Source organism: Cornus florida, unplaced genomic scaffold (assembly GCF_030987335.1).
Source record: "Cornus florida cultivar Cherokee Brave unplaced genomic scaffold, ASM3098733v1 CherokeeBrave_3.0.0_Hap2_Chr10, whole genome shotgun sequence".
Taxonomy (NCBI): domain Eukaryota; kingdom Viridiplantae; phylum Streptophyta; class Magnoliopsida; order Cornales; family Cornaceae; genus Cornus; species Cornus florida.
The window spans coordinates 116,395,276-116,413,744 of NW_026775580.1; the positions used below are offsets into that span (position 1 = coordinate 116,395,276).

At 36.3% G+C, this 18,469-nt stretch overlaps 1 protein-coding gene and 1 pseudogene across 1 annotated transcript; both read left to right on the plus strand.

Annotated features, from left to right (window-relative positions):
- Positions 1–183: 183 nt before the first annotated feature.
- LOC132278455 (probable LRR receptor-like serine/threonine-protein kinase At3g47570) lies at positions 184–5,211 on the plus strand (annotated as a pseudogene).
- Positions 5,212–5,934: 723 nt separating this feature from the next.
- Positions 5,935–18,321, plus strand: LOC132278196 (uncharacterized). Its single transcript, XM_059780003.1, has 13 exons — positions 5,935–6,378; positions 6,609–6,671; positions 7,785–8,222; positions 9,935–10,006; positions 11,339–11,464; positions 11,581–11,793; positions 12,531–12,578; positions 16,157–16,318; positions 16,608–16,769; positions 17,153–17,246; positions 17,465–17,583; positions 17,702–17,746; positions 17,874–18,321. Exons 1-13 carry the CDS (start codon positions 6,040–6,042, stop codon positions 18,105–18,107), a joined length of 2,115 nt encoding a protein of 704 aa, XP_059635986.1. The 5' UTR covers positions 5,935–6,039; the 3' UTR covers positions 18,108–18,321.
- Positions 18,322–18,469: the final 148 nt, after the last annotated feature.

The window sequence follows — 18,469 nt, forward strand, 5'->3', positions numbered from 1 at the left end:
TATTTTGGTTTTATTGAGTTGAGTTGACGCAATATATATATATTTGAATATTACCACGGTTGATCAGCTGCAATACCCTTTACTCCTGTTTATGATAACTTAGAAACTTGAGTTGTTGTAGTGAATTCTATTTGAAGAAATTCTCTAATGGGTTGGTGGTAGGAGTTGCGACGTTGATAGACGATGGTTGTTGAAGAAATGGTTGAAGTGGTGGTTTGGCAGAAGGAATGAAGAGGTGTGGCAAGCTCTTTTCAGTTTCCCTAGCCAAGATTTTTTACTGGGTGCAAATGTTGTTCCAATAAGTTGTACCTCATTTATTCTAAAATTGACTATGCACTAAATTGTTAATTTAGATAAGATTGAACTATTAATGAGACTCGAAAATTTCCCAATTAGTGGCAAACTGTGTCTTTTATATATGCTATGTTTGAGTATATATCTTTTATTTTTTTAATTTTTTTTTTTGGGTGGGTGAATAAGAGGTTAACTGAGGTCAACTTAATTTTGATTATTTTCTAAGGATAAGCATCGGGCAATTCATTGGGTTCACTGGGATCTTCTTTGCCGGAGCAAGAATTCGGGTGGTCTTGGGTTTCGTGATTTGGAGGCGTTCAACTTAGCTCTTTTGGTGAAACATGTTTAGCATTTTCAGGTTACGAAGAAGGGCTTGGTGTATAGCTGTTTAAGGCAAAGTATTTTCCATTTGTGTCTTTTTTGGATGCCTCATTAGGGTCTAATCCTTCATGGGGTTGGCACAGTATTTGGTCTTCTCAGGCTTTGTTACAAAAGAGTTTACAATCCTTGATAGGGAATGGTTCGTCCACGCATATTAGGAATGATCATTGGGTCCTTACACTGCCACATAAGCTACCGCCACCCCCGGTTCACGATCATTTCTCTTTTGTTGCTTCCGTGGCGGATTTGATTGATCCGGCGATGTTTTCGTGGCGTGTGAATTTCTTGGTTCAGCTTTTCCCTCTTCTTACGGTTTAGGAAATTCTGAAAATTCACATCGGCAGGTGGGATAAGTCGGATGTTGTTATTTGGGCGCCAGAGAGGTCGAGTAAGTTTTCCGTACGGTCTGCCTATAAATTAGGTATTTCCATGTCCATGTTTTCTGGCGTTGATTCTTCTCATGGTTCTTTGTCCTCCATTTGGCGGTGTCGTACTCTGTCTAAGGTGCAACACTTCCTTTGCCGGTTTATGTTTCTATGTTGGATCGGGGTTGTGATGTGTCGCCTTTATGTCCTCGTTGTGGTCTGCATCAGGAATCTGTCGTGTATCTTCTTTTCTCCTGTCCCCATTCAGTTCAGGTGTGGAAGGTATCTCCGTTGCGTTTTGATTTTTTGAATTATTCATTCTATTCTTTTCGGGATGGATGGCGATTTCTGGTGCAGTGGGCTTTGCTCTCCTCGGAATTTGACGGGGTCCTTAGTTTGATTTCTTTTTGTATTTGGGGTATTTGGAAAGTGAGAAACCGGTTGATCTTTGATGGGATTTTATGGCAGCCTGAGCTTATTGTTAAGAAGGTGGTTGTTCTTCCTCCCTTTGTTCTTCCTTAACTCCAGTGCCGGCTAGCACCTTGGTGGATTCGTGGTGTCCTTCTCCTTTTGGTATTGTTAAGTGTAATTTTGCTGCTTCGTTTTCTCAGCGGTCCTTGAGGGGCGGCAGGGGTGCGGTTTTTCAGGATTCTCGTAGTGCTGTGCTTAAGGCGATTATTTTTCTTCCTTTTTCGGCTTCTTCTTCGTTGCAGGCGGAATCTATAGTGTGTCAGCGTGTTATTTTTTTCTGCTTTGGAGCTGGGTTTTTCTCGATTATGGTTTGAATCAGATGCCAAAGTTGTAGTGGCTGGAGTGTTGAACGGCGAGACTTGTCTATTGGAAATTGCTCCTATTTGCTTTGATATTAATTTGGATCTTCAACGATTTTCGTCTGCCTCTTTGAATCATGTGCCTCGTCAAGGTAATAGGGTGGTTCATGCTTTGGCTTCTCTTTCGCGGCTTGGGCTTCAGGTGTTGTCATCTTTTCCTCCTTCCGTTGTGCCTCTTGCGGTGGCGGATGCTGGGAGCTCTTTGTTGTAGGGTTTTTTTTTTGGGTTGTGCTTGTTTGTCTTTGCCAGGAAAAAAAAAAATTTTTTGATTATTTTTCGTATTTACCTTTTTTTTTTTTTTTTTGGGCAAAATATGTATTGTCATCTAATCTTATACTGTATTAGAGAATAGAGATTAACTCAAAATACACTGTGCATTAAATGCGGATTGAGTGGTGCTATATACACCAAGAGTTCTTTGTTAGAAAGAAAGTACGGAGGCATTCACTTCCATATGATGCAAGGAAGTGGAACCCATGGAAAGACGAATGCATCGTCGTTGCAATAATATGCATATGTAAAGAGTCCCAAGACTTATGAACTATGATATTTCTCTCTTTCTCTTGGAATTGATCTAAGTGGAAATAATATTAAAGAATGAAAAGGTCATGCATGGCCTTCCTATTGATGCTGCTTGTAATGACCCACTCCACCACATGGTATGATATTGTCCGCTTTGAACCTGAGAATCACACGTCCCTCCCAATATGGTTCTAAAGTACCAATGAGAAACTAATTTTAATAGGTATATATTTATATACTCATAAAACTTCCTTTTCCAATTTAATTCCATATATATATAAATTGTACTCACATACTAATCTGTTAATCCACTGAATCATGTATTAAAGTGAATATATATATATATATATATATATCTATTAGATATCATTCTAAGTTCAAGTTGACCCAAAAATCCATATTATAACTTATTAAATTCATAGAAACTTAATATAATTAATTCAAGATCTTCAGCTCTTATTTGCCATGACCTCAAATCCTAATTCACCTTTATCCATTCTGTATTCATATAACAGAATGAACAGAGAACATCAATTATTAATTCACATGATCATTATAAAATTCCCAAATATATATATTTATATAACAACACGTTAAAATAATTCCACATAATAATATATACCAATCAATTACCTACTTACCCCTTACATATATACATACACATACAGGTCCTACGTAACTACCATGACCCATAATGATGTCACAACACTCCAACCAATTAGATTCCATAATTCTACATAAACATATCATATATATCTCTAGGTTCTAATTACACCGGGAATGAAATTCATACCGTTAACCATTCATATTGATGAAATTATTCTTACTTATCATCGGGTTAACACATGCTATAAATATTAATTCTATATATTTAGTAGGCAAAGTTACAAATATATACAAGAATACAAAGCAAGATTAACTTAGCCTGATAAATATCTTTAAACCTTCATCTCTAGCCGATCCTTTGGTCACCTTCTCTTTTTCCAGCTACTACAGATTGACAACGTAATGTCAAACTACAAAGAAGAGCCCCTGTACCTGCAAAATTGATAATCTCTTGTTCTTGAATCTATCATTCAATTCGCTAAGTGGAAGCCTATATCAAAGCATTAGAGCAGTGCAATCCCTTGAGAGCATTGATTTATCTTGGAACCAAATCTCTGGCGACATTCCAAGCGCTTTGGGAGCCTTTCAAAGCCTCAGTTCTCTGAACTTGTCCAGAAATTCATTTTCAGGACCCATACCTGAATCATTTGGCAACCTGATAACACTGGATTTCTCCCACAACAACCTATCAGGTTCTATACCCAAGTCTTTACAGGCACTTTCTCATCTCAATTACTTAAATCTCTCTTGCAATAAGCTATCTGGGGAGATACCAAGTGGAGGGCCTTTTGAAAACTTCACAGCACAATCTTTCATTGAGAATGATGCACTCTGCGTGAAATCTATTTTACAGGTCCAGCCATGCCCGAGTTCAGATGCTAAACATTTTCCCTTGAAATATATTGTTCCAATTACCATCACATCGGTGGCAGTCCTCCTTGCTCTGTTGTATATCATGTTGAAAGTACGCCATGGGAATAATCCACAAAATCTATATTTAACTCCTTTATCATATGCAGTGGAGCACAGATTTTTTTCATATCAGGAGCTTTGTCGTGCTACAAATAACTTTTGTGAAGCTAACTTGATTGGATTGGGAGGTTTTGGGTCAGTATACAAGGGAATCCTTTCAGATGGAACAAATGTTGCTGTGAAAATTTTCAATTTACAACGTGAAGGAGCTGTTAGAAGTTTTGAAGCAGAATGCAAAGTGCTGCGAACAGTTAGGCACAGGAATCTTGTTAAGGTCACAAGTGCATGTTCTAATACTGAGTTAACAGCTTTGGTTTTGCAATACATGCCTAATGGAAGTCTAGAGAAGTGGTTATATTCTCACAACTACTGCATGAATCTCCTTCAAAGGGTCAGTGCCATGTTTGATGTTGCATTGGCTTTGGAATATCTCCATCATGGTCAATCAGAGCCTGTTGTCCACTGTGATTTGAAGCCTAGCAATGTCCTTTTTAGATGATGACATGGTTGCACATGTGGGTGACTTTGGCATTGCGAAGATATTAGCTAACAACAGGACTGAAACACAAACAAACACTCTGGGTACACTCGGCTACATTGCGCCTGGTAATGTTTTTCTTTTTTCTTGCGTTACAGAATTTTCTTTGTTTTTATATTCTGACAATAACAAATCATATTATATAAATACCAACACAGGCCATTGCTAACCTTTGATTTTCCCCCCTAAATTTTCTCACTAATATGGCTACCATGGTCTTAGGTTGGCTCTAGGGTAGTGATTGATCAAAATGAAGTCTTCTGATTAACTTCTCTTATTAGATAAGCTGTCGGCACTGTGTAATTCTTTGTATGCGTAGTCAGAAAATATTATCCTTTCTAGTTCTTCTAATTAACAAGTTTTGGATTATATTATGGTAAAAAGGGTAATGTTTTTCTGATTCAGCAGGACTCGAGCTCTGCTTACTAGATGAAGAATTTTCACCAAGAAAATGGCATATTTCTTTATCACACATGCACACAATTATCATTTTATCAGTGTAAGATGAATAATGAATATATATAGTTATATATTATTATATATGCTTCTCGAAGAAATTGAATGTTTGACAGAGTATGGTTCAGAAGGAAGAGTGTCCATTAAAGGTGATATCTACAGCTATGACATAATGTTGTTGGAGACATTCACAAGAAAGAAACCAACCGATGAAATGTTTACCGGAGAGTTGAGTCTGAGGGAATGAGTGAATGTATCATTTCCCTACAATATAATGGAAGTCACCGACAGTGGTTTGTTAGAGGCAGGAGGAGGAGGAGAAATGGTTGCCACACAAAGTATCTTTGAGGCCATCATAGAATTAGGCTTGGAGTGTTCCACACAGTTTCCAGAAGACAGAAGTGACATCAAAGAAGTGGCAGCTAAGCTGAACAAAATCAAATTGTTGTTGCCTTGTTGTGACTGATTAGCTCATTGATATGTGTTGTGTTTGAACCTTCCAGTACTACGCCTAAGATGTAAGTGTCGTGTTTGTTGTTTTAATTTCCAGAAGTGATGTTGTGTGCTGTTTGTTGTTTTAATTAGTTGCTTTGGCTTTTCAAGCTGTCATATATAGTGTTTTGCTGTTTTAATAAGATGAAGATCAAGTGTGATGGCTGGTTCGCGTCCAATGTGTACGTCCATCAATTTGTGTTGGGCTAATATTATAAAATACTGTACTTTAATCATATTCTTGTGTGTTCTGTTGATTTTTCTGTGTTCTAAATCTTTACTTTGACGTTTGATTCCAATTGAGACCATCTAGGGAATTTTATCAGTAACTGTATACGTTGCGGGAGGGTCTGCACCACCTTGCCAAAAAAAAAAAAAAATTACTTAATTAATTAATTAAATTCGCAGTTCAGTGACGTGGCTCGATTTCATTGGCTATTTATATTTGTAATGCTTCGGTGTAGCAACTCGTCAAACCAAGTTCTAGTCTTGTAGAAGTGTAGAACTCCCTTATCTCCGGCCGACCCTCCCTTTTCAAAAAAAAAAAACAAAAGACTCTCTCTTCTCACTGCTCCAATCAACCATGTCTGTTGCCTGCAAGTTTATCCCACTCAATCTCTCATTTACAAAACCTAACCCTAAATTTCCATTTCCGAGTTCTAAACCATTTCACTCTCATCATCCCAAACCTCTCAAAATCCGATTCGCCAAGCGCTCTCAACGAACTGGCAAACTGAGGTACCCCTCAGAAAAGAAGAAACTCAAGTTGAAAACAAAGACCCAAATCGATATCGACGACAAATTCAGAGGCTTTTGGAGGCTATTTAAGCTTGGAGTCTCTATCCACAAAGATCCCGGAAAAGATTTTCTTGGTGTTTCCGATGCTCTGCTTGAAGAAATTGCCAAAGTTCTTGAATTTCCGGTAATTCTTAGTCCTCTCGCCTCCCAAGAATGCTAACTAAACGAAAAAGGCAGCAAAAGAATTTAAAAATAAAAAATAAAAAATCAATTCCTTTTGTTTTTCCTACATTTTCACGGCAACCGAACAGTTTTTCATTTCAAACCACCATTAGAATTGTGTTTTAGTATCTTGCTGATATATGGACCCTGCATTTGTTTTTAATTGTGGACCGCATTGTATTACTTTGTCAGGTTGCTTCTATGCTCCCACCAGAAGCATTTTTAGTTGTTCGGAAATCTTTTGACGCGAGGAAGGTTGGTTCATTTGGCAGATAAATTGATTTTTTTTTTTGTCATTTTATATTTGGTCGTGTCCAGTTGTGATTCTTATTCAGAAGAAAATGCCACTTTCTTGATATTTAGATGATCTGCATACAAGAATATTTATCCTCTTTATATTCTAGAAAAGGTCACCCTTTGTTATGTAAGTTAATTAGGTTACATTTCAAATATGTCTTCTAGCACGTATATTATGGTTTAAGTTATCAAATTACAATTGTGAATAAAAGGAAGTGTCTTGGTGCACTCTTGTTTAACTATTGCACTTGATTCGCATGATTCATGTTCACAAAGGTTATTATCTGGTTAGGTATTCAAATCCTTATATCTCATGAGATGTATTGGATTGTCTGAAGTGCCCCTAGAAACTCCAGTTTGCATATGAGTGAAACATTGAAGAATTTTGGTAACAAAAATGTTATACCTAGAGAGGGTCGGTCATTTTTTTTTTTTTTTTTTGTTATTTATTTATTTATTTTTTTTATAATCAGGCTACGCCATTTTAACATAAAATGCATAAAATTCCACACTCTTCTGTCACAAAGTGGCTGTTTTTATCTGTGAATTGTAAATATCATGTGATAATAACAAAGACAAAGTCACAAAAAAGAGATTGTTTAGAAGATAGTTATAATACTTATTTAAAAAAAAAAAAACAGCTGCTGGTGCAGGAGGGTTTATGTGATTAAGAATTTTTTATTTTTTTTAAAGATTAATTTAAACTGATATCAACTAGGGGAATTTTTTTTTTTTAACTGATATCTAAGCTAATTACATCTTAAAAATTCTAATCTCAGGCTTCTTTTTTCTTCTGTCACTTACATGTTAAACAACATTTATCGTTGTAATAGTTGAACTAAAATGTTCTTAATGTCTTCAAATTAGAAATATAGCTTCAATTCTGAATAAATAATGAACAAATATTTCTCACCACACGTGGTGTATGCCTATATATTTATTCGTCCTTAAAGCACTAATATCTTTTGAATCATAAGATATAATTGTTATGATACTATATTTTTGGATATCCAAGTGAACAATATTAAGAAATTTGTATATTGACTAATTTGCTTTGGCAATATTTGTCAGTTTCTGAAGGAGCCCAAATTTGTATATACTGTGGACATGGATGTCAAAAAACTCACGAGTCTACAACCTCGAACTTGGGACTTCATTTTTCAACTAGAGCCCAAAGTTGGGCTTGTAGAGCATATACCTCATGAAAGAGATTCTGGTGATGTAATCAGTATAATACACGAGTATAGAAAGATAAATGAAGGTACAAATTCAAGAGAAGGTGGGCATCACCTGGGGGAATCATTCAAGTATCCAATTGGTAAAAAACCAAAAGTTGTGGTTGTTGGTAGTGGACCATCAGGTTTGTTTGCGTCTCTTGTGCTCGCGGAACTTGGTGCAGATGTTACCTTAGTGGAAAGAGGTCAAGCAGTTGAACAAAGGGGAAGAGATATTGGCGCTTTAGTAGTTCGGCGAGTCCTGGAATTGGAAAGCAATTTTTGCTTCGGGGAGGTTTTATCTTGATTCACTTAATATTTAATGAAGGTTTTTTCTTTCAGTGGTTTTTTTTTTATTTTATTGTTTTTTTGTACTACTGTATCATTTTTTCCTTGTCTTTTGGTTTAAGCTTTTGGCCATTATTATTTTTACTTATCAAAAAAAAAAAAAAAAAAAAAAAATTCCTTGTCTTTTATTATTGTGTTATTTATCATGAAAACATATTAGTTAACAATAGAAACACATAAATTTATATATATGTTTGCTTAACAAAAAATATCATGTTTGTTCTTTTGGCAAAGTTGCATATCATGGATTTTGCTTTTGTGTACAATTAGGTTTCCATGGAAGGTGTAAATTAGCAATTTATATTACATGTTGAAATTAATCTGAAATGATTAGATTACGTTATTAAAAAGCCAAAAGAAAGTAAGATGGCATGTTTAATTAACAAGGAGAAAAGTTATAGCCTCCTAAAAACATTCAGGCCAAACAGCATAAAATGAAAAATTCTACCGCAGATATGATTTTCATGACTCTGTTGCCTTACGTCAGGCAGGTGATCTTAAAGGAAATGACATCCCTAAATACACTTGATTACTTCTGTTGATTGTTATTGTTTGTTTAACGCAAATTTGGCTACACTTTTAGATAATTTTATATTTAAAAAGTTGTTTTAATTAATTGGATTTTTTTATTTAATATTTCTTTCATCGATACTAATCTATAGAGAAGAAATCTAGGATAACATCTTATGATTGTGCTTACACATAATGGAAGGCTATCTAACAGTGTCCCTCATACAAAAATGTTCTTTCAAAAGTAAATTCACCGATATATCCTAAGATTTGATGAGTGAAATGTAATAGTTCAAGTTTGTAATTAAAGCAAACTGACATTTGGATTTGGATGAGAACTTGAAGCAAGATTTAAGAGTTTACCAGACCAAGCTGGTACAGAGTATCTTTATCAGATTCTGTTTCTTGTAGGGAAGCACTAGACTTTAAGATTTTTGTTGTGCCTGAAAAATATGTCCATAGTCCTATCAGCCATGATATATAGAATATTTCTTTTTTCTTTTCTTTTCTTTATCCATATGTGGGGGGGATACAAAGTGTTTCCCTTCCCAGTATATTGGGGAGGGGGGAGGTTACAAAGTGTTGCTTGAGCACATCCAAAGGCATCACTACTTGATTAATGAGGATTATTTTAACAAACACCTGAACCACCCACCTATTTAATGATTAGATAATAATATACTAAATACAGTCATGCTTTTGTGCTCAGGCAGGAAAATATTGGCTCCTGCTTTTTGTTGGTTGTATTGTTGAACGCATTATGCAGCTTTCCTGTTACCCATTCAATAATTATTTACTAGAATTTGGTTATATAATTTTGTGTTATATGCTGAAAAATTAGTGACAGTATCATATGCAATATAAATATATGGCTTTTGCCGGTTGCTGTAATTTAAAATCTTATAACCCGGCCCGGACATACATATGGAAGAGCATCATAGGAGGTTATATTTTGAATTACTGCTCTGGTTTGATATGCATGCATGATGCAACACATTAGAAATCTAACTAAAATAGATCTGTAATATATTATTTACCTTAAGTTCATTTTTTTATTGTTTTTTTCATTTTTCATGAGCTACTTTGGTGTGAGTGATGGTTATCAGTTCAATTTGCATAATTCATTTATTAAGGACTTATGGGTGACAGGGTGGTGCAGGTACTTGGAGTGATGGGAAGCTAGTAACTAGAATTGGGAGGAACACTGATAGTGTTCTGACAGTAAGAACCATTTCTCTATACCAGTAACTTGCAGTTTTGTCTTTACACAGATTTCTCCTTGTGCACACTATATGATCCATTTTTTTAGCCAACCATATGATCTTTTTCTGCTAGCGTCATAACTACATTTTTTTCTTAGGTTTAAGCACTGCATGGCTATTCTTATTGTCGTTCTTTTTTTCCCACTTGTCAACAATCTAAATTTCCAGTTTTATGTGTCCTGGAATTGTTTACAGTTTGCCATGTGCTTCTATTTTATTTTTTAAAAATGAACTAGATGACAACTGTTTTTCCTGTAGTTTTGAAAGCCTTAGTCTCAACTTGGGTTCTGCTCTATGAAAAGATGTACCTCTATAACTTAAAGTTTTGCCTTTAATCAGATTTGTACTTGGGCATACCATATGATCTGTTTCTGGTAGCATCATTACTTCATCCTTTTCTTAGTTTAACTGCTGTATGGCTATTCTAATTGTCCTCCTCTTAAATTTTTTTTTTTTTTTTTCACTTGTCGGTTAATATAATTTTCATTTTTATCTGTCCTGGAGTGGTCCACAGTTTTTCATGTACTTCAATTTAAAAAGGAAACAAGTACAACTGTTCTTCCTGCATTTCAACTCAACCCAAGGAAACCTTTAGTCTCCGGTTACTAATCCTCTTCTCAAATCAGTTCTAACTCCTATGTAAAGCCAAATCTCAGTTAACTCCGTGTCTACTGTGTCCTCTCTAGCTCAATTACATCCTTGCCTTTTTTCTTCTTCTTTGATTTTTTTTTTTTCAAAATTTGTTTATTTTATAGTCGTGCTTTTGGCACCTTCAACTTAAATTATTGCTCCTCCATACGGGTGTAGTAATTGGTCTCCTTTCGCGTGGGATCAAGATCTACCCTCATCTTATCTACAGTCAGCATTGGATTGCATCCGTTTTTTATTGTATCCTTTCTTATATTACCACTTATAGACCTCAACATCCGAATTCTGGCCAAACACAATGATGGCATGATTCGAATGTCTCCTAAAAAACTTGCACTGCAAACATAAGTCATTCTGGTTATTGGAAGTGGCTTTGGAGTGGGATAATGGAGGGCATATTTTGTCAAATTAAATTATTTGAGTGAGGGATCTGATGATGGCATGATTAAAACGTCCCCTAATAAAATTTGCACTGCAAACATATGTTGCAAGTTTTACTGTATTAGAAGTAATCAAATGACACAGGAAAGGGAATATGAGACACCAAATTTACACCCTCTGTAATCATGTAGCATTCCATCTTTTATAGTCTATGATTTTGTTACTTATGAAATTAAATGGGATACATTTACTTCTGTTTCAGGTTATGAAAACTTTGGTTCACTTCGGAGCTCCAAAGAATGTTTTGGTTGATGGAAAGCCTCATTTGGGAACAGATAGATTGATTCCACTACTTCGCAACTTTCGACAACATCTACAAGAATTGGGCGTGAGTCACATTTTTAGCTTCTCTTAAAGGAAACAACTTCATTGTTTAGGATCAACTTAACTCTTGGATTCTCTACTGATTTTGCTTTTGTTGTTTTATTGAATCAATATGCTTAGGTTACTATCAAGTTTGGGACAAGGGTAGATGATCTACTTGTAGAGAATTCATGTGTTGTTGGAGTTAAAGTTTCTGATTCAAGAGACAAATTGCAGCTCAGTAGTCAGAAGTTGGGTTGTGATGCCGTTGTGCTGGCAGTTGGGCATTCTGCACGTGATATATATCAAATGCTTCTTTCTCATAATATGAATTTAGTTCCAAAAGATTTTGCTGTGAGTTCCAATAACTATGAATACATTGAAAAACTTCCCTTTCCTTTCATTCATTTCTGCAAATGGTCATGTTCTTTCTGTACCACTGCAAATGCTTCTTTGCACGGCTTAAAATTTAGTTTTAAAGAAATAGTGTTTAGCAATAACACAGAAGAGCACAATAAACATCGCATATCATGTATATCTATTATTGGCTTATACTCCCCCCTTGTTATCATTCGGGTTGTGTAGATAAATGCCCTATAATGCAGAAAAGTACTTGGATAGAGTTCAACATGAGTTACATTTTTGTTTCCTTCCCAAGTGCTGGTGAAAAAATGGTTCTCTGTTTTATGATTTTTATCTGAAGACATCTTCAACTAATGATAAACTGGTGAATCTCATCACTTCAAAAGTAACAAAATGGTTCTTTGTTTTGACTGAAGACGTGTACAAGGTAAGCTGTTGTAACAGAGAAAATTAATGATAAATTGATGAATCTTATCACTTCAAAAGTTTGAGTGATTGTGAATGGAAGACGGAGGTAGTTTCTTCTCATTTTCAAAACTGAAAAAGAAATTGTATTATGAATGTTTGATTTGTCAATTTGTTACTTCCTATGGCATTTATTTTGCACCCAATTGAAAAAAATTTAAACAGATCTTGTGGGTGTTGATATTTGTGCTTTATATTTGGTTGTCATGCTCAAACTTATAGTAAATGTTCTTATTTTCATAATAACTTGTGTGGCTGAACAGGTTGGTTTGCGGATTGAGCATCCTCAAGAATTGATAAACCACATACAGGTTGGTTCTTTTTTGTTCCCCCTCCTTCTCCTCGTCCTGGAAGAATATGTTATTGTTTTGAATTGTGATCGGTATGATAATTATACATCAACCTTTGCAATAGCACAAATCATTGTAAAATAGGGCTATTGGTCGGGTAAGTCGAACCAATGGGACTGCTAGTTTATGGCAACTAAGATATCTAGAATCACTTTTAGAATGATGAAAGGGTATATAGAGTTTTGTTGGTTTGTCACTAAAATTAAGAATTGAACAATGCATAAGACAATATTGTGTTAGGAATTAAAGAGATAAAGCAATTAAGAAGGGACTAGGGAAGTGAATCCACTACCCATCAATAAGTATGCTAGGACATGATTTACTTGGGGAAACACATATATATATAACCGTGGAATGCAACAACATAACATTGATACATTATCTTCAAGAAATATATAAAATCAAGATCCAAGAGTAACCTATCAAGGCATTACATGTTTTGGTTACCTAAACTAGGATGCAACCTTAGACATGATCACCAAGCCATAGGTTATCAAGCCCTTAATCTCATAATAAATGCACATGAAATAGAAATCAAGAAGAATCTATCAAAAGAAAACCCTAAGCAATAGATTATCAAAATTCCTAAATATCATGCCAATAAAATCACTTCCATGAACTCATCTCCATTGTCACTATGAAAATGTAGCAATATAATCATGAGAGAAAAACAATCTAAGGCAAGATATTTAACTTAAAATGATCATTTATAGATAATGAAATTCATTACATCATATGAAGTGCTCTAGTTCATGGAAAAGTTACATATATACATTATACCCCCAAATATAAATCAAAACAAAGCAATGCTTACACAATGGGGCTTCAGCACCTCCCTAGATCGAGAGTTAGTTACTCATGGATGCAAGGAATGAAGAAGAGGAAGAGATTCCACCCTCCATTTTCGTGCTTAGAGCAAGCTAGAACTCCAAACCCTCAAGAACACTACTTTTTCTCTCTAGAACTAGCCCAAAAGTGAGAAGTGAGATATGAGATATGATATGATCCTCCCCTTCTTATCCACTAAAACCTACTCACCATACTCCAAAATCCCGAGCTCCCCCCTCTGCATGAAGCTAGACCACACAAAAGAAGGATAAGGGAACCAAAAAGCTGGAAATCAGGGGCAGTTGAACTGCCTTCTGCAGATCCGCGGGCGCTCGCGAGGCGCCTGCGGGGGCTTGGCTTCGCGAGGGTGGCTACTGGAGTGTTTGGCGGGCGGTCGCGGAAGCTTGCGGGACCTTCTACGGGAGCTCTGCGGGGGCTCGCGAAAATGGGCAGAGAGTAGCGGGGTTTGGCGGGCACCCGCGGGAGCTTGCAGCTGCAGCTTTGTCAATGCTTCTTGCAAGTCTCATCAAGCCGGATCGTGGACATGCTTCCAACTCAAAGGCACAATGAACACTAAGCCATGGCTTCACAAAAACTGCAACATAAGAGGTTCAATCCAGAAGATGACTCCCCGGCACGGCACACGTGTTTCAACACAAACGATGTCAAAACCGCTTCTTTGATCATTCTCGGGAAAACCACCTGAAACCAGAGAGAAATACACAAATGAATTAAAACTGTACCTTATACTCCATTAATAGGCTTAACTAATGCAAGAAAGGGCGCTTGAATATGCAATATTCGGCGCTTATCAAATTGTCAAGCCTTCTATGTTTTGTGTATGGTCAATAAAGTTCTACTTAACAATTTTCATTTTCTAAATGCAATTTTAGTAGACTAAATGACCCATGCATCTAATAAATTTTAAGTTATAGCTATATAATTAAGCCATAGATAATTAGTAGTTCAAAGAACTAAAGCTTCTTATTCCACAAACTGAGGAAGCTCCTGACTGATGGTTTTAAGCTTAGTTGCAATTTGTAACAGCTTCCTTTATTTGGTGATATCACTCTAAATTCGGCTTCATGCTTCCATCTTAGAAGTTGTAGGACTCATGCTATTATCAAACATAAAATGCAGCAGTAAGAGTTACGGGTCATAAAAGTATTAATTAATTCCTCACAGTATTTACTTGTTGCAGCAGCGGAGGTCATTGTTCTGTAATTTTCACATTCCTTGCTGCATGTGTCTTGTGAAAGGTAAGAATGTTAACACTGGTATGGTATTAGCCAAAGCACTCTAATGATCAAGTTTGTGGACTGAGTTACGGAGTTTTGGCTCAGAAGGTAAGAATTGTATAAGCTTGTATAAATTGCATGCACCTGAAGTGGGACTGAGTCACTAAGTAGCATCTTGACTAAATTACTTGCATCAGAAGCAGCTGAATAAACCTCTACTTATTTCATTGAAGAGTTCCGTTTTTTTATGAACTTGCTTGCTGGTAAAATTGATCCTAGTTAGGAGAGGAACTTCAATCATAAAAGAAATTACTGGAACTTATTATTGAGGAAAATATGTTGTGCTAATCCATCTAAATACAGTTTGGATCAGCATAAACTTTAAAGAAACTATGTCGAGATATGAGGTCGGGATAGCTCACTTAGCTTAGCTCTATGGGGAACTCAGCAGTTTGTCTACCTTTAAAGATTGGAATAGTTTAGTCCAAGTTCAGAGCGGACGGAGCAATTATGATGGTGCAACTTTCTAACTTCAATAACCTACCCTTTGATGATTAAGTGCCATGTTTTTCAGGAGGGGTTTACAGAGAATCCCACAAGATCTCTTGTTGTGTCTGGTAAATGTGTGATAAGGGCCTGGCCTTGACATCGGAGCTTGTGTCTCTAGGTAGTCTTGCACATGTGCTGCCAGGGCTCACGATACAAGTGGCATGAAATTCTATAATCCACAATATATATACATATATATGTGCACACATATAGACACAATCTTCTACGAAATGAATCAACTTCTATTTTCGGGTTCTATACAAATTTTCACTCATTTTTTATTTGTTCCTGGAGATCTAGCCATAGTATAAGAATGGTGACTGACAAGATACTCTCATCAACCCGCTTCCCTTAAAGCTTTGAGCAAATATGGAAAAAGGGATGAGATGAAATAAGATCACAAGAAATACAGGCAGAAAGATAATTGATTGGGCATATTCAAACCAGCTCATAGGACGTAGTTGGTCTAACATCTCAATTTGTATTATAGTCACTGCATGTCTTGGACTTAAGTAATTGTGGGATAATTTATAGTTAAATAGCCAAGTTGTCTTCTTTGTTCCTTCTTAGAATTGTTAGAAAACACTCGTATAATTTTTATCAACTTCTTATATAACAAATATCGCTGCAAACCCAATCTTCAATTGCAAAGGGAAAACCCAGTGCGTAAGGCTCCCGCCATTGCGGGGTCTGGGGAGAGTCAGATGCACGTAGCCTTACCTCCGCATGCAGAGAGGCTGTTTCCTTGTTTCGAACCTGTGACTTCCAAGTCAAAATGGAGCAACTTTACCGTTGCGTCAAGGCTCGCCCTCTAACCCAATCTTCAACTGAGTTTTGTAAATGAATAGTTTGTTGTTTGATGTTATTGTTTAATTCTTGTGGTATGACCCTAACAAATTCATGACAATTGACACAAATATGCAGTACTCTGAATTAGCCTCCGAGGTTCACAATGGACGTGGCAAAGTACCAGTCGCTGATTACAAGGTTGTTGACTATGTCAATGGAGACAATGTGGACAGACTGATTAAGTCAGGGCCAATAAATCGTAGTTGTTATTCTTTCTGCATGTGTCCGGGTGGGCAGGTATAATTTTTCTTCTGACATTCTGCCAAGGAAACTTTAAGTTGTAGAATTTGAGATAAGTGCCTTGACTGGCACCCTTACTTCTAATTTTTCTTGCTTCTCTTCCTTCTGATAATGATTTTACATGCATCTCAGTGCACCAGAAATATGTGGTTTAGTCAATCAAGGATCAATTAGTGATGCACTATTACAATCTGGTTGATTACCTTATTTAGAATTAATGATTGTCATCGAGACTGATTGCCAGAATTCAGAAATGATAATCTCTGTCCTAATAATGCACTTGCAGGTTGTTCTTACTAGTACAAATCCATCAGAACTCTGTATCAATGGTATGTCATTTTCTCGACGCGCGTCTAGGTGGGCAAATGCAGCACTTGTTGTCACTGTCTCGTCAAAAGATTTTGATGCTTTGAATTTCCATGGACCTCTTGCTGGGGTTGAATTCCAGGTACTTGGTTTTGTTTTTTTCTTTTTTCTTTTCACTCTTTTACAAATCCTTGGGCCTCTGAAGGATTGACCATGATATCCAATTACAATTTTCGTCTTATGGCTCTTATCATGCGAAAATCAACTTTCTTGTGAATATTTTGTTTCTGATTTAGACTCTGGTCAGTCAATCTCTTAGGCCTTTGGTGTGAGCATGGATTTCAGTTATATGGTGTAAAATATATTGTTTCATACCACAACATCATCATCCTTGCCTTCATCTCAAACGAATGGGCTCGACCACATGAATTATTTTTTTCTCATATTTCACACCACGTCATCGGCTCTTGTTAAAGTTTTAATATCCTTTTAAAACTTAATCCAACCTTCATCATTATTGTTCAGAAAGAATTTGAGCGAAGAGCAGCTACAATGGGAGGGGGCAATTTTGTGGTGCCTGTTCAAACGGTTAATGATTATTTGGAAAACAAGTTGTCAGGTATAACTTTCTTTGTTTTTCGGTTTTCTGGACAAATGATGTGGCAACGGGACAAAGAGCCCCCCAACATCCTCAATTCGATGTCCCCCAGCCACGTAAAAAGACTTGAATCCTGCACCTTCTCGTGGAAGGAACAGAAGATGACACCTGTACTTGACAGATGGTGTTAGGTGGAACATGCATTCTGTTTGAAGTTTTTTACTTGCCTTATTTTCCAGTAACATCTGTACCACCATCAAGCTATCGGTTAGGAGTGAAGGCAACAAATCTCCATGAGTTGTTTCCCATTCATATAACAGAGGCTCTGCAGCATTCAATTTTAATGTTCGACAAAGAGGTATTTATGTTTTTCTCGTTTTTCTTTGTTCTTGCAACATTCTTTGTTTATATGTATTATGAAAAATGCATGATTTTACATTGTTAAACATTTTTTCCTTCGACTTGGGGGCTTTCAGTTACCAGGATTTCTCTCCAACAATGCGCTTCTACACGGAGTAGAGGTAATGCTGTTTCAGTTGTTGCAGTTAATTTTTTTTTTTTTTTCGGGGCAATATAATGTATCAAGTATAAAACAACATTTATGTCAAATTGTCCGTAAAGACAATCCAATTTTTTTTATGGCTATAGACAAGAACCAGTTCTCCAGTCCAGATTCCCCGCAGCATTGACACTTACGAGAGCACGTGTTTAAAAGGGCTCTACCCAATTGGAGAAGGAGCTGGTTATGCTGGTGGGATTGTAAGTGCAGCTGTTGATGGAATGTACGCTGGTTTTGCTTTGGCAAAAAATCTGAATCTATACGAAGGCAGCATAGAGTCGGTTTTGGGGAAATCTCATAGTGCTGGATTTGTGAAGTATTGAAGTCCTTAACGGCCTTTCTTTGTACTTTTGCCACATGAATCTGAAGGAAACAAACGTGGTCCCAACCTATTGTTCAATGTTGCTTTAATTTTTTTATTTGGACTCCTAATTTTGTATTGACAACCTGTAGAAGTGTATGTAATATCTGTAATCCCAATGAAAAACCACAGAAGAATCATATTGGTAGTATTGAAATTTGTTTTCATCGTTGTTATTCTTGTGCAGTTTGTAAAGCTCTATATGAATCATTAAATACATGTGTGTGTGTGTGTGTGTGTGTTGTCTATTTTGAGACTACCATGTTGTAAGTGTGGATCAACCCACTGACCATGTCATAGAAATTCCTGTCAAATTTAATAGTT